The sequence below is a fragment of the Arabidopsis thaliana genome (genome assembly GCF_000001735.4).
Source record: "Arabidopsis thaliana chromosome 1 sequence".
NCBI classification, from domain to species: Eukaryota; Viridiplantae; Streptophyta; class Magnoliopsida; order Brassicales; family Brassicaceae; genus Arabidopsis; species Arabidopsis thaliana.
Genome location: NC_003070.9, coordinates 1,665,029 through 1,682,094, shown reverse-complemented (window position 1 = coordinate 1,682,094; position 17,066 = coordinate 1,665,029). Strand labels below are relative to the sequence as shown.

At 38.0% G+C, this 17,066-nt stretch overlaps 6 protein-coding genes across 13 annotated transcripts; 3 read left to right on the top strand and 3 right to left on the bottom strand.

The window, feature by feature from the left end:
• Window positions 1–384: 384 nt before the first annotated feature.
• Window positions 385–3,214, bottom strand: URH2 (uridine-ribohydrolase 2). 2 transcript variants are annotated; one of them, NM_100442.5, is made up of 9 exons: window positions 2,758–3,214; window positions 2,379–2,494; window positions 2,212–2,271; window positions 1,789–1,974; window positions 1,590–1,694; window positions 1,376–1,472; window positions 1,074–1,181; window positions 798–933; window positions 385–676 (listed from the first exon to the last, which is right to left on the bottom strand). In NM_100442.5, the coding sequence occupies exons 1-9, from the start codon at window positions 2,807–2,809 to the stop codon at window positions 568–570; spliced, it is 969 nt and encodes a 322-aa protein (NP_563745.1). In that variant the 5' UTR covers window positions 2,810–3,214; the 3' UTR covers window positions 385–567. The 2 variants fall into 2 exon arrangements, with proteins under 2 accessions (NP_563745.1, NP_001117234.1); NM_001123762.2 differs by lacking the exon at window positions 2,758–3,214 and having other exon boundaries at window positions 2,379–2,689.
• Window positions 3,215–3,824: 610 nt separating this feature from the next.
• On the top strand, window positions 3,825–4,588 carry AT1G05615 (B3 domain protein (DUF313); the record flags this gene model as incomplete). Its single annotated transcript, NM_148437.1, has 3 exons — window positions 3,825–3,979; window positions 4,131–4,194; window positions 4,289–4,588. The coding sequence occupies 3 exons, from the start codon at window positions 3,825–3,827 to the stop codon at window positions 4,586–4,588; spliced, it is 519 nt and encodes a 172-aa protein (NP_683278.1).
• A 1,429-nt stretch (window positions 4,589–6,017) lies between these two features.
• Window positions 6,018–8,234, top strand: APS2 (ADP-glucose pyrophosphorylase small subunit 2). 2 transcript variants are annotated; one of them, NM_100441.3, is made up of 8 exons: window positions 6,018–6,610; window positions 6,703–6,963; window positions 7,032–7,205; window positions 7,278–7,363; window positions 7,461–7,578; window positions 7,673–7,771; window positions 7,866–7,991; window positions 8,084–8,234. In NM_100441.3, the coding sequence occupies exons 1-8, from the start codon at window positions 6,161–6,163 to the stop codon at window positions 8,198–8,200; spliced, it is 1,431 nt and encodes a 476-aa protein (NP_172052.2). In that variant the 5' UTR covers window positions 6,018–6,160; the 3' UTR covers window positions 8,201–8,234. The 2 variants fall into 2 exon arrangements, with proteins under 2 accessions (NP_172052.2, NP_001322344.1); NM_001331560.1 differs by having other exon boundaries at window positions 6,038–6,610; window positions 7,278–7,381.
• EMB3101 (Tetratricopeptide repeat (TPR)-like superfamily protein) lies at window positions 8,172–10,179 on the bottom strand. 3 transcript variants are annotated; one of them, NM_001331559.1, is made up of 2 exons: window positions 8,363–9,996; window positions 8,172–8,208 (listed from the first exon to the last, which is right to left on the bottom strand). In NM_001331559.1, the coding sequence occupies exon 1, from the start codon at window positions 9,932–9,934 to the stop codon at window positions 8,420–8,422; it is 1,515 nt and encodes a 504-aa protein (NP_001318928.1). In that variant the 5' UTR covers window positions 9,935–9,996; the 3' UTR covers window positions 8,172–8,208; window positions 8,363–8,419. The 3 variants fall into 3 exon arrangements, with proteins under 3 accessions (NP_001318928.1, NP_001184914.1, NP_172051.1); NM_001197985.2 differs by lacking the exon at window positions 8,172–8,208 and adding an exon at window positions 10,117–10,179 and having other exon boundaries at window positions 8,248–9,979; NM_100440.2 differs by lacking the exon at window positions 8,172–8,208 and having other exon boundaries at window positions 8,347–9,996.
• Window positions 10,180–10,192: 13 nt separating this feature from the next.
• On the bottom strand, window positions 10,193–12,745 carry HEXO2 (beta-hexosaminidase 2). Of its 3 annotated transcripts, none has more exons than NM_100439.3 (3): window positions 12,568–12,745; window positions 11,435–12,244; window positions 10,193–11,361 (listed from the first exon to the last, which is right to left on the bottom strand). In NM_100439.3, the coding sequence occupies exons 2-3, from the start codon at window positions 12,222–12,224 to the stop codon at window positions 10,409–10,411; spliced, it is 1,743 nt and encodes a 580-aa protein (NP_172050.1). In that variant the 5' UTR covers window positions 12,225–12,244; window positions 12,568–12,745; the 3' UTR covers window positions 10,193–10,408. The 3 variants fall into 3 exon arrangements, with proteins under 3 accessions (NP_172050.1, NP_001323090.1, NP_001318927.1); NM_001331557.1 differs by having other exon boundaries at window positions 10,219–11,361; window positions 11,435–12,418; NM_001331558.1 differs by having other exon boundaries at window positions 11,435–12,745.
• A 425-nt stretch (window positions 12,746–13,170) lies between these two features.
• Window positions 13,171–16,739, top strand: CHX23 (cation/H+ exchanger 23). Of its 2 annotated transcripts, none has more exons than NM_100438.5 (4): window positions 13,171–13,555; window positions 13,640–14,096; window positions 14,317–14,858; window positions 15,152–16,739. In NM_100438.5, the coding sequence occupies exons 1-4, from the start codon at window positions 13,301–13,303 to the stop codon at window positions 16,499–16,501; spliced, it is 2,604 nt and encodes an 867-aa protein (NP_172049.2). In that variant the 5' UTR covers window positions 13,171–13,300; the 3' UTR covers window positions 16,502–16,739. The 2 variants fall into 2 exon arrangements, with proteins under 2 accessions (NP_172049.2, NP_001030975.1); NM_001035898.1 differs by having other exon boundaries at window positions 13,191–13,559; window positions 15,152–16,662.
• Window positions 16,740–17,066: the final 327 nt, after the last annotated feature.

Below are 17,066 nucleotides of genomic sequence, written 5' to 3'. Positions count from 1 at the left end.
TTTTATTAATTTATTATTAGGTCCTTTAGTTTTCTGATTTCTCTCGTTTTTTTTTATTGTTAATTATTTACATGCAGATCGTGCAAAATGCGAATGCATGGCATCTTATTTCAACAATAGGTAACATTATTTTTCAATTGGCAGGCAATATGAAATTTCATAATTGCATTTTTTATCTTAAGATAGTACTATTAATGTTTTCTTTTCACATAATATCATTCGTCAGTTAAGTAATGAATGTGTAACGACTTTTCTCAAGATTTCTTCTATTCCAGCTGTTGTAGTTAATATCAAAATGTCTTAAATGTTACTACTTGTCATGTTCCTTACTAGGATCAAGTGGGACAATCATGTGACAGATTTGAATGTAGTAGAAGAGTCATGGAATCGGAGGAAAAATCTTAACTTTATTATTGGTAATTGGTAACATAATAATATTCGTTTTAATAAAGATTAAACAATAAATAAATAATGCAGCAAGAGGAGCCTTATTTTTAACAAGAGAAATGGCTCGCAATAGTGAAACATCAAAGAGAAAGAGATAACTAATTAACGACCCAAGATGGTTTAAGACTCCATAAGCCTATCCATTATGAGCTTCACGACTGCAGGAGCATCAACCGTCACTGCCACTTTTACCGTTGGTTTGTCTGACCACTCGTTCGCTTCCTCAAACCTGGTTCACATCACAACAACAAGTTTTTTTCCATCACCACACATGACATTTACATCCTCTATTATATATAACACAACTGTCTATTTTGAATGTTTGTATTGTATGTATGAAAAAAACTTACCTCTTAAGATTGTTGTACAGTAAAGTGAGTCCCCTAGTGATACCACTTGTCTGCACTCTAGCAACTCCTTCTGTATAAGTGAATAGAGAAGGAAGGAAAGCCGCAAGGATCGTCGCAGGATCATGAAGGTACACACCTGCCCCACACACACACAAAAAAGAAGAGGTTAAGATAAAAATACGTAGTCGTGGAAATTCTTGTTATATAATTTTGTGTACAACTGAACTTATTACCAAATGAAATAAACACACATACAAATGATTATCATTATCGTACCTTTGATTTCGTAAGCCGTGAGATGATAATCATAGTACACATCAAGGATTTTACAGAGATATTGAGCTAATTTCCCCTTCGATGATGCTAGTTTGTCCTTGTCATCAGCTAAATCCAGCAGAAACACCGGGAAAAAAGCCATTAGAAAGCTCTGTTTAACTAAATTATGTTCTTGGTCGCAACAAGTAATGAAAACCTCGAGCCATAAAGGCAACAATCAGGATCATCACGGTTCTGTTGACAGCATTTGTATATTTTCAATATAAAACATCAAATAAGGAAAAAAGATTATCCAAGATAACCTGTCATAATAACTTGATGGGTCACATTGATTCCCACAGCAATTATATCGGCCCCACATGTGAACACAATATCTGCAGCTTCGGGATCGCCAAAAATCTACCCTAACCAAAAAATTGGTTAAACAGATGTGAAAACTAAAAGAAGAGTTTTTGATAGAAAGTGATGTGTTATGTGTATGAATATCACATTACTTTAACGGGTGAAGGAACTTACATTAGCTTCCGAAGCTGGATTTACATTTCCGTTTACTGCAAATGCTCCACCAAGAAGAACAATTTGTCCGACATTTTTCGAAAACTCTGGATCAAGCTGAACAGCCTGCATTATCAAGGTAATGAAATCTCCGATAAGATGATAGGAACAGAGATAAGTAAGAACCGGAATATAAAAATTGCGGATGAGAAAGTCTTACCAACGCGAGATTTGTTAGTGGTCCCAAAGCAACAACCGTGATTTCACCAGGGCAAAGCTTTGCTTGTTCAACTAAAAACTCAGGTCCAGACTTTTCAATTGGTTTTCCTTTAGGTGGAGGGAAGTTTTGGTTGCCAAGCCCATCTTTTCCATGAACAAAGTCAGCTATTCGAAGCTTCGTATCGTTCTTTAGAGAAGAAAAGACAACAAGTTATCAATGCTAAAAAATCTAAGTGGTATGACATGTGAAAAAGACACAATATAACTTACCATTTGATTTATAACACAGATTGGAACTAAACACATTTGTGTGAATTATTATTCTTACTAAAGATCTAGAAAACATATATTGAATCTCAAACACATTACATAGCATCCATCTTTCTCACAAAAACATATCAAAGGCCATAAAGTGGAAACATACCAAGAAGGTTTTATGTGTTCCTTCAGCCACCGGAATATCGGTCCTACCCGCAACCTCCAACTAGTAGATATGCATATAGAACAATGATGATTAGATCAACCAAGAAATGTTATTGACTTCATTTTCGTAATGAGATCCATATGAGAAAAATGGTGTAGAAATGGTACCAAATGCAAGGCGTTTCGAGTGGCGAGAGTGGTATACACGTTTCCAAAGATAGTAGTGAGGCCAATGACATCAACTTCAGGTGAATTTAAAGCTACGAATATCGCCATTGCATCATCTACAACATCATCAAATCCAGTGAGAATAAACTCATGATAGCTCTCTTAAGTAAAGTCAAACGCTTAAAAAAAAACTCAGATCTCTAATTTCCCAGAGTTTTCGTAAACCAAGATTCAGTAAAACCAAGTAGTTCCACTAAGTGGAGAGAATCCAGTAAAACCCAAAATTTTCTAAATCCGAGAAGATTCAAAGATATTGGGCAATGACAGTAGAGAAACAGAGATCCAAATCGAATCCAATGAAAAGGAGATAAGTATATACCGATTCCAGGATCAGTATCGATGATAATCTTCTTGCGGTCTCCTATCGCCATCGAACTTCAACACGGCAGAAGGCGGAGACTTTGAAGGACCCAAGTGCCGGAAAAAAAAAAAAAACTAAATCTCTCTCTAAATCCGGGCTTTTTACACACAACAGAAAAAACTTTTGGAATACAATTATGATCTAGCACCAAAGAGTTCATAAAAAAAAATAAAAGGTGTCTCTTTTCCAAGTCTACAAACGTGGGTTTGTTATTGTATAAACAAATCGAATTTTATTCAGTCACGTTTTCCATTATCTCTTTCCATATTTTTCTAGTCAGAGTTCTTACTCTCGACGGATCTACTACATTAGAGATGATGATGCTTTGGCAACAGAGATTTTCTCAACAAAGTTTCTACCGGTTCTGTGTGATTTTTTACCACTTGGTCCATGTCATTTTGGTTTAGAGAAAAATGTACCAAACCGGAAAAACTTACACAATACCGGCTCTGTTTTTGTCTCTCAGAGGCATACAGTATATAAGTCAGACTCGGTTTCCTTATTTACCTTATGTGAGTGCAACGAATCATGACCGTTTCTTTTTGTTACGTGAGCTGTAAGAAATAAGCTACAGAAATGTAAGAGGAAGAGAGTGTGTGGTTTTAGTTTTAGGTGAGTGGTTTAATTTAATATGGATTATCCCGTAAGCAAAACAAGACCTTTGAATATCTCTTTTAACCAATTGAAAAACCCTTATAGGCTTATAGCTAAACCTTAAACCCTAATCTTTTGTTTTGCTAACACTAGAATTTGTTTTATTCATTAAAAACGAAGGAAAACAATTTTTCTTTTTTAAAAAAAAGTGGATAATCTCGAAATTCGCTTCTCTAGCTAATCCCATATAGATTATAGGAACAGAAGAAAAAAGCTTAGGCTATTTGACCTCCTCCAAATCCTGATAGAATTGGGAGAACTCTTGCCCTATATATATATATATGTGTGTGTGTTGGCATATTAATTAGGCGTTTAAGACACGTACGAGAAGGATAAACGATGGTTAGTCGAGAAGAGGAAGAAGGTGCACCATGGGTGCTATTCATGATGAGCCATTCACTGCCTGTGGAGACGAAACAGAGTGTTTTGGAGGCAATAGAGAGGGAAGCCAGAGTTTTCATTCAAGTTCCACTAAGGAAGAGAACCTTGAGGATTCCTATCTCTACCTAGTGCACCAGAGGAGTATGTGACTAAAGAGGACCCTCCTAAAGCCAATATTATTGATGGACCACAAACGAAATCTACATCAAAGCGCAAGAGATGTCCTCTTTTGCTCCCACCAACAGAAGAAAAACCTAAGATAGCAACACGCAAGGCCAACTGTCGTTTTGATGCAGGAGCATCTTCTTCTGGGACGAGAGAGCCAACACCGGAGTGGCTGGTGCGGTTGATGAGGGTAAAGTACGGAGAAAATCCTATAAATGTCATAAATAAAGAACTGACTGCAACCAATGTCAAACCACATCACCGTCGTCTCTCCATGCCTTTCAGCCAGATCATAGATTTTGAATTCTTGAACCCCGACGAAAAAAGGATCATAGAAGAACATGCCAATAAGGAACGTGAAGAAGGAGTAGACGTGATACTCGTAAATTTTGATCGAAGGGAATATATGTTGAATTTGAGGAGATGGAACATGGGGACCTCTCCTCTATACATTTTGGTTTCAGGGCGGTATAATGTGGTCAAAGGATGCCGTCTAAAGGAAGGCAATGAGATTCGCATCTGGTCTTTCCACTTTGATGACCAGCTCAATCTCGCTATGGTTCCTCTTACGCCAACTGAGTCCGGTTAACGATCAAAGACAAAGCTAATGATGGATTGGTGCACAAGTAAGCTCGGGTGTGTGTTTTTAGGGAGGTTCTATGGGTTTTTTTTTTAATTAAGAATATATCATCAGCTTCGTTTTATTTAGATTCAAATTCTCATTAGGAGTCTCGAGATTGTGTTTAGGTTTTTGCTTCATTGAATATTTGATATTATTAATGATTTTAGTTTAGTAATAATTAATTTTCTCTAATAAATAATTGTTCTGCAGTAAAAAATAACAGTAACGGTCACTTTTCTAACCGTTGTGATCAGTTTCCTTTTCTTTTTTTTGCAGCCACCAAACTTTCCTTCTTCTTGATGAAACGAATTTCCCATTTTAATTCACTAAAATATTTAAATAATAAATAACATATTTTCAACGAAAACCATGTTAAAACTTCTTAAAAACTAGTTTAAGTATTAAATTTTAAAAACGTCGAAAACTAACTGCGCCTAGGCATCATGTCCTTAGTTGGTCCGTAAGTGGTGTTCGAAGTTCTATATGGTTTTCGCGTAATATAGATTTAACACTTAAATTCAATTTTAAAAAATAAGAATAATTTTCTGTAAAATTTAAAACGATTTTAAACGTTTAAACTTTTAAAAACATTAAACTCAAACTATGTTAATTTCAATATTAATTTTAAAAATTGGTTTAAGTGTTCAATTTTAAAAACGTCGAAAACTAACCGTACCTACGCATCATGTCCTTAGTTGGTCCGTAAGCTGGTGTTTGAAGTCCAATATGGTTTTCGCGTAATATAGATTTAACACTTAAACTCATTTTTTAAAAATAATAACGATTTTCACCAAAATTCAAAACAATTTTAACGCTTAAACTTTCAGAAAATAATTAATAAATTCTTAACTAAAACTATGTTAATTTTACTATTTATTTTAAAAATATATATCTTGAGTGTTCACTTTTTAAAACGACGAAAACTAATTGCGCCTAGACAAAAAATACATAAGCATATAAAAAAACTATAAGCTATGGTTAAAAATTGGTTGGTAAAAATGTTTGCTTTTGCATAAGATAGAAAAAGTTTAATGGATTTAATATTTTTGTATCAAATATTTGAATATTTCTTATATATCTATGAAACTAATTTAAAAATATTTATTATAAGATTTATATGAGTTTCACACTTGCACATGATTCATGTGATACAGACACTTCATCTCAAAACCTACGAATTTTCTTTTTCAAACTTCTCCTAGATCTCCTTTTTTCGTTTTCTTCTCTCTTTTGCTGTTGTAATTAGCTTAGATCGAATATAAGAATATGCCTCTTTAAAATAACGAACAAAAAAAAAAAAAAAAGAAGAAGAAGAAGAAGCTAGGAATCAAATCTTAAGAGACAGGACAAGTTAAAGAGGTTTTAAGAAGATATAGTTTCACAAGCAAAGGCAAAGCTAAAATATGTCTGGAACAGAAAATGTCGGACGATTTTCACCATCACACGTTTCAATCTCGAAAACAAAAACGAGCACTTTATCTCCTCAAATCTCAAACCCAATTTTCTTGTTTCTTGAATCATCTCTGCTCATAATCGAAAATGCAGATTTCTTCTTCTTCTTTTATTACCAAATTTACCAATCTCCATATGGTAAGATCGACTAGTGATCATCATCAATGGAGACATAACTATAACTTGAAGCAGCTTTTCATTCCAAACCTCTCTGTTTCAAACTCTCAGCACCTTCCTTTGAACCAGAGTGTTGCGGCCATTGTGTTCGGAGGAGGATCAGATTCTGAGCTTTATCCACTTACCAAAACAAGATCCAAAGGAGCAATCCCTATTGCAGCAAACTATAGACTTATTGATGCAGTCATCAGTAATTGCATCAACAGTGGCATCACCAAGATCTATGCAATCACTCAGTTTAATTCCACTTCTCTCAATTCACATCTCTCCAAAGCTTACAGTGGATTTGGACTCGGAAAAGACAGATTCGTTGAAGTCATTGCCGCTTATCAGAGCCTAGAAGATCAAGGATGGTTTCAGGTTTAGTAAAACTTTAAAATCCCTTTTCCCCTGTTTTTAGATCTGTTTCGTGTTCTTCACGAAATCTTTATCTCTATGTATGTTAACAAAAGGGAACTGCTGATGCGATAAGAAGATGCTTGTGGGTATTTGAAGAGTTTCCAGTTACAGAGTTCTTGGTTCTTCCTGGGCATCATCTATACAAAATGGATTATAAGATGCTAATCGAAGATCATAGAAGAAGCAGAGCGGATATAACCATTGTTGGACTAAGCTCTGTTACAGACCATGACTTTGGTTTCGGTTTCATGGAAGTTGATTCCACAAATGCTGTCACTAGATTCACTATCAAGGGTCAACAAGATTTAATCTCTGTGAGTTAGATATTTCTAGAATGTTATGTATGATTCAGAATCATCTGCCGACTAATGTTATAATGCAGGTGGCGAACAGAACAGCGACAAGAAGTGATGGAACGTCTTCTTGCTCTGTCCCAAGCGCAGGAATTTACGTGATCGGTCGAGAACAGATGGTGAAGCTTCTGAGAGAATGTTTAATAAAATCGAAAGACTTGGCCAGCGAAATCATTCCTGGTGCGATCTCTGAAGGAATGAAGGTAAAGGTTAAGAGATAGAGAGACAAGAAGCAGTTCATAGGCTATAGATTTGTCTGAAACTCTGTTTTTCAGGTGAAAGCTCATATGTTTGATGGATATTGGGAAGATGTGAGGAGCATTGGAGCTTACTATAGAGCTAACATGGAGAGTATTAAGAGGTGTAGATTGGATCTCAAGTAATGTAAACTCTTGTGAGAGATAAATGGTTCGAAATAAAATAACTTGTGATTCAAGTTAACGTTTCTTTTCTTGTAGTTACAGATTCTACGACAGACAATGTCCTCTGTACACAATGCCTCGGTGTTTGCCTCCAAGCTCCATGAGTGTAGCTGTAATAACCAACAGTATTATCGGAGACGGGTGCATTCTAGATGTAATTTGCAAAACTCTCTTTCAAATCCTTGAAACCCTAGCAGCCGTTGTTAATCAAAAGCTTGAAGAATTTCGTCATCTTCTTGTATGTGCAGAAATGTGTCATCAGAGGATCGGTGGTTGGAATGAGAACAAGAATCGCTGATGAAGTGATTGTAGAGGATTCGATCATTGTCGGTTCTGATATTTATGAGGTAAACCAGGTTTCTTGGATCGAAATTAGACTAATTAATACCATATTATAAAGTTTTAAAACAATATTTTTTGGTCACGAAATGTGTTTTAAAGATGGAAGAAGATGTGAGAAGAAAAGGGAAGGAGAAGAAGATAGAGATTCGAATAGGGATCGGTGAAAAGAGTCGAATAAGACGAGCCATTGTTGATAAAAATGCCAGGATTGGTAAAAACGTTATGGTAACTACATGGATTTCAACTTACAAAATTCAATTTCTATAGGTTATATATATATATAAATATTTTTTTCTCTTGATAAATACAATTCACAGATAATCAACAGAGACAATGTTGAAGAAGGAAACCGAGAAGCTCAAGGATACGTAATAAGAGAAGGAATCATTATCATACTTCGAAACGCAGTGATCCCGAACGACTCCATCCTCTGATTTTTTTCCTATTTTACAAAATCCATCATTTTTCAATGTAAAATAAAACATTTCTATTACATGTCACCAAGGAATGAAATTAATATGGTCAACAAACCTGTTACTAATTGAAACAATTACATTTCACAAAAACTTTTACAATAGAATGTTGCTCTCACTCACATAGCATCATCAAACTTTGTAAAGTTTCACAGATCAAGCAGGTAGTTAGTTATATGATTAACGTTTGCTACTAATTAGATGCTCAAGTATCTCAACAACATCAATGGCACAAAAGCAGACAGACTCAGCCAAAGCTTTCCACACAGAAGATTCCGGTACCATATCCTGACTAACCATCTCTTCCAACCACATCACAGCTTCATATCGCCGGTCCATATCACAAAGACCTTTTATCATCATATGGTAAGTTTCGACACCAGGAAAGTGTGATTTTATCAACATCTCCTCCATGACCTGACTCGCCTCAAGAAATTGACCATCTCGACACAGACCATCCACTAGAGTTTGATATGTTTCTTCGTTCGCTACACAAGAAACTTGCTTAGACATCTTTTTGAGATATCCAACAGCCTCCATGGATTTTCCATCATCGCATAGACCTTTTATAAGAACGTTATACACTCCAACTGTTGGAAGGCAATGACCTTGCATCATCTCCTTATTGATTACAGAAACTGCTTCTTTAAGCTTCCCGGCTCTACAGAGTGCTTTAACCTTGGCACCATAAATAAATGGTGTAGGCTCAAAGCCTTTGCTTCGCATTGCAAGGAGCACCTCTTCACCTTCAACAAGCTTACCTTCCTCAAAAAGATCAGTAGCCATGGCACTATAGCTATCCAAACAGGGAATTGCACCTCGGATCAAAGTCTCGGTTAACAATCGTTTCACCCGCTCTATACCCTCACTGCTACTCTCCCAGTGACCAGCTTCAATATGATGGTAACATCGTTTCGGAGCCTTTAATCCTTTTCTCAAGATTTTACCAAGAATTTCAATAGCATCATCAACCTCACCAGCATCACATAATGCATCCAATAGAATTCTATAAACCACAATGTCCTCACCTGAACCTTTCTGTGAGATCCTCCAGAACATTGAATACAACAGGTGAGTGGCTTCCTCAAGTTTCCCCTCTAGACAAAACCCCTTCATCAAAATCCTGTAACTGTCTCTGTCCGGATAACAACCCTGGTAATTCATCTCTTGAAAAACCTGAGACGCAAGGTCAGAGCGATTGACCTGGCAAAGAACCTTCATAAGCAAATTCAGAGCCGTTATTCGAGAATTCACCTCCCAACCATAACAATACTTTCTGAAGATATGACAAGCAGCTTCGAGCTCGGATTCTTTAACCATCTCCTGTAAAAGAGTATCGAAAGATAGACTCCAATTCACACAATTGAACTCATGAAGGCTCTTGAAGAGAGAAATAGCATCTTCCAGCCTTCCAGCTCTGGAGAATGTACGAATAACCGATGCAAAAACCGAATCTTTACATTCACAAGAATCTTCCTTCATTCTCTCAATGACATATTTCATTTCCAACACACGGTTAGATTTACCGAGAATGTCAATCATGGTAGCATACACCGAGCCATTGTGACCGTAACTCGGAAACCTCTCTTTCGCTTCCTCAAAAAGCTTAAGTGCTGTCACTGGATTCTTCTGCTTCTTTAGGATTTGAGAAAGAAGACTTGGCGTTAGAACTCTTGGCCATCTAACAACACTCATGATAACTCAGAAATCTCTTCAGGTCACATCAAGGAATCAGATTTCCTGCACAATCAATCTCGCCTCGTCAGCTTAAAGATGATAAGAACACGAGTCAACAGTCTAAACCCTAGAAACCAAAATCATTTCAAATTAAACAAATTTCGCCATCTAACTTTTCAAAGTTGTGATTTTTCAATAACCTGGAGATTTCAGTATCGGATTTTAGGGGTCTCTTCTTCAAGTTCAGTCTCGTAAAGGCAGAGACTTTGGAAGAGGTTGTGATAATTGTTTCGTAGTACGGTAAATAAAGAAACTTTCCATTTTTGCCCCATAACTTTCAACTATTCATACAAAATACCCCGCATACTTCAGGATTTGAGAATTACAACCCACAACTACAAAGCAAAGTATGTATACAACAATCAAAAGAGCCTGATCAAGAGCATGTTTATGCTTTCTTTGACTCGGATCCAATTTCGAAACTATCTGTTTTTATTGATCTTGAAGAGCACCATGGACTGTATTACACATTCCAGGATTCTTCAAACACCACAATGGTTGGATAGGTTCAGCTCCAATCCCTCTCTTAACCATCCTATACCTCCACAGGTTTAAACGGTCCACGGCTTCACCACATCTCTTAACACCTCTCTCGTCTCTATTCCCTGACCACAAGCTCTCCGCCAACGCAGAGGCACGTGGCCAAAGACGTGAGTCTAAAACCGTCGAGTCAGCTTGCTCTGACCACAATGCAACCTCTCCTCCTAGCACCAGCTTCCTCTCTTCCTCATTGAGCAAACCATCAGCTATATCATAGTTGTATATGCTCTGCCACGTCTTAAATGGTGCACACCAAGACCCGCCACCGCTTTCTTTCTGATCATATATACTATCATTCCCTAGAAACCCGCCGTGACCACAGTCTAAGTAGTAGAACTCTGATGAAGAGACAATTACTCTGTAACCAGCAGCTACGATTCTCTTTGTGTTCTCCGGACCGTTATTCCAAGTCTGTAAGATTGTGTGCTCTTTAGGAAGAACAGATGGATCCGCCTTGATTTGTGCATCCAACAGAACATCTTCCCAGTAAACAACTGTGCGGTTCTGTGACACGATGTAAGGTAATGTCGAGTTTATGTACTTTTCAAGAAGCTGGCTTAGTGTTCCACCAGAGGACAAGAAAGAATTGATGGCAGGATCGGTTTTCCAACAGCCTGGGATAACTTCATCTCCACCTCCATGAAAGAAAGATTCTGGAAATTGATTAACGATATCTTGTATGACGTTTTTAACAACTTCATATGTTTTAGGACTCAAAGGGTTAAGCTGACCAGTCCCAGGTTCACTAGCTAACCGCTCTTCCCAACTTTTTCCAGCAGGCCACCAGAACATATTGGCACATGTCACAATTTCCGGGTAAGCTTCTCCCCATGATCCTGTATGACCTGTGGAGTTTTAACAGTATCTATTAGAACCAAGCTAAGTTCTTGTGCAAGAGAAAATCAAGAATGGACTTACCAGGAGTGTCTATTTCAGGAAGTACTCTAACACCATGCTCAAAACCATACTGAACAATCTTTGAGACATCCTCGGGAGTGTATACCATGTCTGGTCCAAGAGATCCTTTTGCAGCAAGTGAAGGTTCAGAAGGAAGCACCAGTGGAAAAGATTGTGAATCAGTGATATGCCAATGGAACACATTGAGTTTGTTTGCACTCATGGCCTTAATAGTCCTCATTATATCATCTACTCCATAGTAATTCCTCGATGTATCGAGCAAAACACCTCTATGGCCAAACAGAGGAGAATCCTGAATATAAATTCCAACGGGTAAGCACAAATCAGGAGATGTTCCCCAAATCATCTGAGAGAATGTCTCAAGGCCACGCATAGCTCCCCAAGCCGAATGAGCTAACAAGTGCGCGGAGAAGCTGCCAATGGGGATGGAGAGTTTGTAAGACTCATCAACACCGTGGTGAAGCGGAAGAGAAAAATCGGTAACAGTGACTACAAGGTTCCTCAAGGTGTATCTTTTCATAAGTTTGACAGGATAGCTAATGAGAGGCGAGTAATTCTCAGAACGGATCAGGTTGTGATACCGTGTTACAGAGGCCGAAAGGTATTGGTGTTCAGGGGCAAGGATAGTGAAATTTGGAGAGAGTGCAATGGCTTTATGTTGAGGCCATGAGAGAAATCTCGGCTTTGGCCAAATGTTGATAGGTAGAGCAATGGAGAACAATGGCGAAAGAAGCGTAATGAAGAAGAGTATTGGGATTAGTATCACATGAAACTTGGAAAGAGTTAGCATGACTTGTTCTTGAAATCAATCTACAAGAAAAGAAAATTGAAGTATGCATTACAGATCAAACAACAGCACCAAAAACAGACACAAGTAAATGGTAAAAGCTACACTCCTAGATCAGAGTAAACAAGAAACAGCATTAAGATCCCAAGTGCTGAAGTGTTGAACTTTAATGTTTCAAAAGCATTCTGAAGCAAACCCTAGATGATAAATGGGGTTCGTCAGCAAATCTGATTGGTTGTTTATCAAATCTCCATAGTAAGGAAGGACAGAGAGAGCTTAGAAGTAATTGGAATTGCAGAAAAACGAAAAACTGAAAGCGAAGAGAGAAACTGTAACAGAGTATTACCCTTAGATTTAGCAATTTGTCATTCACGGAAGCTGTTTGGGGAGAGAAATTGACTTGAGGAATCTAAAAATTGCTTCAGTCTGTTCAAAACTTATCTGTCTTTACTCTACAAAGTCTTGTGAACTACTTTGCTTCCAGAAGATCTGGATTCTGGATTGATTTGATACTTTTGCATTATAGTAATAAAAAAATTCTCGTTGCATATTTATTGTATTCTACTACTTGTCTATTTTAATTATTATTAAAAAGGAATCTTATTGTCTTATGTTAATAATAAATTAATAATAGACTAAACTATCTTATTATTGTTAAGAACTGCCAAACAAAAAAAAAGAAAGAAAAAAACTTGTATAATTTGTTAAGAAAAAAAACATCTATAAGTTTGATTGAAAATAATTTATTCGCAGATTTTGTAACCGTACAATTAGAAATCGGACAAAAATATGTTGAAACAAGTGATCATTTTCAACCAGCCGTTTAAAAAAGCACCTAACAGCAAAAACATAAATCTGATAAGCCCATTTTAAAACGAGTGGTTAATGAATTCCCCAATGACAACTAATACATCATCTATAATTAGCCATCTCGTCTGAACTAAAACTTGGAAGAGGTTGCAAATTAGTTGTTATTGCAGTCTATATGAACCCAATGTTTCGTCTGAACCTAACGTTGGGTTCAGGCAGATAGTATTGTCATTTTTTTTGGGGATTCCGACCAGCCATCGTAGGAGGAGATGTCTTCCGGAGCCCCCCTTAATGTGACAAATCCTAACTATGATATTGAAGAATCGCGTTTTGGAAAGATTGTGTGTTATGACCAAAGTCTTCTCTTTGAGAAGAGAGAACAAAAGGGATGGGAGAGCGGAAGTACGCTAGCCTCTTCCCTTCCGTTCTTCATAACGCAACTCTTTGTCGCGAACCTTAGCTATCGTGTCCTCTACTATCTAACCCGACCCTTGTATCTTCCTCCTTTCGTAGCTCAGATCCTCGTACGTATGCAATTTTTGCTACATCAATTTTTTAGCTCTCTAGTTCCGTATGTGTCTTGATTTGTTGTGATTGTATTTTTGCAGTGTGGATTATTATTTAGCCCAAGTGTGCTCGGGAACACACGTTTCATAATCGCACATGTATTCCCCTACAGATTCACAATGGTTCTTGAGACATTCGCTAACTTAGCTCTCGTCTACAACATCTTCCTCCTTGGTCTAGGGATGGACCTGAGGATGGTGCGGATCACCGAGCTCAAACCGGTCATCATTGCTTTTACAGGGCTTCTTGTTGCTTTACCGGTTGGTGCCTTTCTTTACTATCTCCCGGGAAATGGCCATCCAGACAAGATCATCTCTGGTTGCGTCTTCTGGTCTGTCGCGCTAGCCTGTACCAACTTCCCTGACCTTGCAAGGATCCTTGCGGATCTTAAGCTGTTGCGGTCCGATATGGGTCGTACGGCTATGTGTGCAGCCATTGTCACTGATTTGTGCACATGGGTCCTCCTTGTTTTTGGGTTTGCTTCTTTTAGCAAATCAGGTAAAGATTCCTACAATTAGTTCAAACTTTTTGGGACCCCATGCCAAAACTCAAACTCATACCCAAAAACCTACAACCGTTAAAATAAATATCCACTGGCCGAAAATGGAATGAATCCTATTTTTTCCTCGAAAAAGAAATATAGCAAAAATATGCATGGTAATTCAAGAATTCTGATGATTTTTTTCGTTGTTCTTTTTTTTTGTTGGTGGTTAAAAAGGGACATGGAACAAAATGATGCCGTTCGTGATAATCACCACCGCAATCTTCGTCCTCCTCTGCATCTTTGTGATCCGTCCGGGAATTGCATGGATCTTCGCGAAGACCGTGAAGGCAGGTCACGTCGGAGACACTCACGTTTGGTTCATTTTAGGAGGTGTGGTCCTATGCGGCCTGATTACGGACGCATGCGGGGTCCACTCCATAACCGGGGCGTTCCTGTTCGGTCTCTCCATTCCGCACGACCACATCATACGTAACATGATCGAGGAGAAGCTCCATGACTTCCTTTCCGGGATCCTTATGCCTCTCTTCTACATCATTTGTGGGTTGCGAGCAGATATTGGTTTCATGCTCCAGTTTACTGACAAGTTCATGATGGTTGTAGTCATCTGCTCTTCCTTCTTAGTAAAGATCGTGACTACCGTAATCACCTCTTTATTTATGCATATACCTATGCGTGACGCATTCGCTATAGGAGCCCTTATGAACACCAAGGGAACTTTATCGCTCGTCGTTCTTAATGCTGGTCGCGATACTAAGGTACTAATCAATCAATCAACGTTCTTTTATTGCATATGACACTTTTCGAGTCTAGGGAAGTATAAAGTTGAATAACATACGAATGAGTGAAAACATTAGAGAAATATTTCATTAATCATTATTCTTTCTTTTTTTTTGTCAAGGAATCATTATTCTTCTAAACATTATTTTACTCATAGAACAAAGTATGTTTGTTTTTGTCAGCAATAATTTTCATTGTTTTTTTTCAAATAGTAAAATTTCAGCGTTATTCAATTTTATTTAATTTCTCCAACTAAAAAAACCATTTGCAGGCGCTGGATAGTCCGATGTATACTCATATGACGATCGCGCTTCTAGTGATGTCACTAGTCGTCGAGCCTCTTCTCGCGTTTGCATACAAGCCCAAGAAAAAACTTGCTCATTACAAGCACCGTACGGTTCAAAAGATCAAAGGAGAAACAGAGTTGCGCGTCTTAGCTTGCGTCCATGTACTCCCCAATGTCTCTGGGATCACAAATCTCTTACAAGTCTCAAACGCAACCAAACAATCACCTCTCAGCGTTTTCGCCATTCACCTCGTGGAGCTCACCGGTCGAACCACGGCCTCTCTGCTAATCATGAACGACGAATGCAAACCAAAAGCTAACTTCTCGGACAGAGTCAGAGCAGAGTCCGATCAAATCGCTGAGACCTTCGAAGCTATGGAAGTCAACAACGACGCAATGACGGTTCAGACCATCACCGCGGTCTCTCCTTACGCAACCATGCACGAAGACATCTGCGTGTTAGCCGAGGACAAGCGAGTTTGTTTCATCATATTGCCTTACCACAAACACTTGACACCGGACGGTCGGATGGGAGAAGGAAACTCTTCTCACGCAGAAATTAACCAAAACGTTTTGAGCCACGCCCCTTGCTCGGTCGGGATTTTGGTGGACCGTGGCATGGCCATGGTCCGGTCTGAGTCGTTCCGTGGTGAATCAATGAAAAGAGAAGTCGCCATGCTCTTCGTCGGTGGTCCAGACGACCGCGAGGCGTTATCATACGCTTGGCGAATGGTCGGACAACACGTGATTAAACTCACTGTGGTAAGATTCGTCCCAGGACGCGAAGCTCTAATCTCATCCGGGAAAGTTGCAGCGGAGTACGAGAGGGAGAAACAAGTCGACGATGAATGCATCTACGAATTTAATTTCAAGACAATGAATGATTCTTCCGTTAAATATATAGAGAAAGTGGTCAACGATGGTCAAGACACGATAGCTACGATCAGAGAAATGGAAGACAACAATTCTTATGATCTTTACGTTGTGGGAAGAGGATATAACTCAGATTCTCCGGTGACTGCCGGTTTAAACGATTGGAGCAGTAGTCCTGAGCTAGGCACAATAGGGGACACATTAGCTTCGTCGAATTTCACAATGCATGCTTCGGTATTAGTCATTCAACAATACTCTGCCACTAAAAGACAAGCTGCAGTCACAGCAGCCGCCGCAACAACCGTTATGGGAGCGGTCGCCGGTGTTACAGGTAACAATCTAGAATCCGCTGGTGGTGATGCTAAGATGACTCGTGATGCTCATGAGCCATTTATGAAGTCTATGTATGAAGACGAAGATGAAGATGATGAAGAGGATCATCAATATGGAATTCATAGGTAATGAGTTTTATACGTATATGCTCTTTGAATCTATGTTTTTGTCTTCTTCTTTCTATTAGCCAATGCGAATGCGAATGGTCTTGAAAAATGTAACTGGATTCAGTTTGGATAATTTACCATTTTCTCATTGTGAAATGATCAGTTATAATGCTCTCAAAACCAATATTGAGATCAATTATGAAATACAAGATAATAATTCTCAATATTATAAGAACTTGGTTAATTTTCAATATACGTACAAGATTTTTAAGTATATTTTTCTAGATTTTATAAAGTGGAAAATGGTAAATCATCATGAAAATGCTAGACAAGAATAGAATCAAGTACATGTATATTGGCGTAATTCCAAAAATAAAATACTAGTATACTCATTTTAAGATGTAACACTGCAAATAAATAGTTGTTCTTTAATTTCCATCTTCGATTCCGTATCCCTAGACTATGCAACATTCCCTTAATAGACTACGGAAGTACGTACAGATAACAATTTTCGGGATTTGTTTATGCCTTTTTTTGTCTTCTGATTTGTCGTTATGGTAAGAACTAAAAGATTAGATATTCAAAAT

What these genes read in the sequence shown, in the direction of transcription:
- URH2 (NM_100442.5), bottom strand. Translation starts at nt 2,809, where the DNA reads ATGGCGATAGGAGACCGCAAGAAGATTATCATCGATACTGATCCTGGA. An exon ending in CTCGAAACGCCTTGCATTTG is followed by an intron (nt 2,272 to 2,378) that starts GTACCATTTCTA and finishes CATATCTACTAG; the next exon opens with TTGGAGGTTGCGGGTAGGAC. An exon ending in CCATCAAGTTATTATGACAG is followed by an intron (nt 1,182 to 1,375) that starts GTTATCTTGGAT and finishes TGCTGGATTTAG; the next exon opens with CTGATGACAAGGACAAACTA.
- APS2 (NM_001331560.1), top strand. Translation starts at nt 6,161, where the DNA reads ATGCAGATTTCTTCTTCTTCTTTTATTACCAAATTTACCAATCTCCAT. An exon ending in GTCAACAAGATTTAATCTCT is followed by an intron (nt 6,964 to 7,031) that starts GTGAGTTAGATA and finishes GTTATAATGCAG; the next exon opens with GTGGCGAACAGAACAGCGAC. An exon ending in CGATCTCTGAAGGAATGAAG is followed by an intron (nt 7,206 to 7,277) that starts GTAAAGGTTAAG and finishes TCTGTTTTTCAG; the next exon opens with GTGAAAGCTCATATGTTTGA.
- EMB3101 (NM_001197985.2), bottom strand. Translation starts at nt 9,934, where the DNA reads ATGAGTGTTGTTAGATGGCCAAGAGTTCTAACGCCAAGTCTTCTTTCT.
- HEXO2 (NM_001331558.1), bottom strand. Translation starts at nt 12,224, where the DNA reads ATGCTAACTCTTTCCAAGTTTCATGTGATACTAATCCCAATACTCTTC. An exon ending in TCCTGAAATAGACACTCCTG is followed by an intron (nt 11,362 to 11,434) that starts GTAAGTCCATTC and finishes AAAACTCCACAG; the next exon opens with GTCATACAGGATCATGGGGA.
- CHX23 (NM_100438.5), top strand. Translation starts at nt 13,301, where the DNA reads ATGTCTTCCGGAGCCCCCCTTAATGTGACAAATCCTAACTATGATATT. An exon ending in CTTTCGTAGCTCAGATCCTC is followed by an intron (nt 13,556 to 13,639) that starts GTACGTATGCAA and finishes GTATTTTTGCAG; the next exon opens with TGTGGATTATTATTTAGCCC. An exon ending in TGCTTCTTTTAGCAAATCAG is followed by an intron (nt 14,097 to 14,316) that starts GTAAAGATTCCT and finishes GTGGTTAAAAAG; the next exon opens with GGACATGGAACAAAATGATG.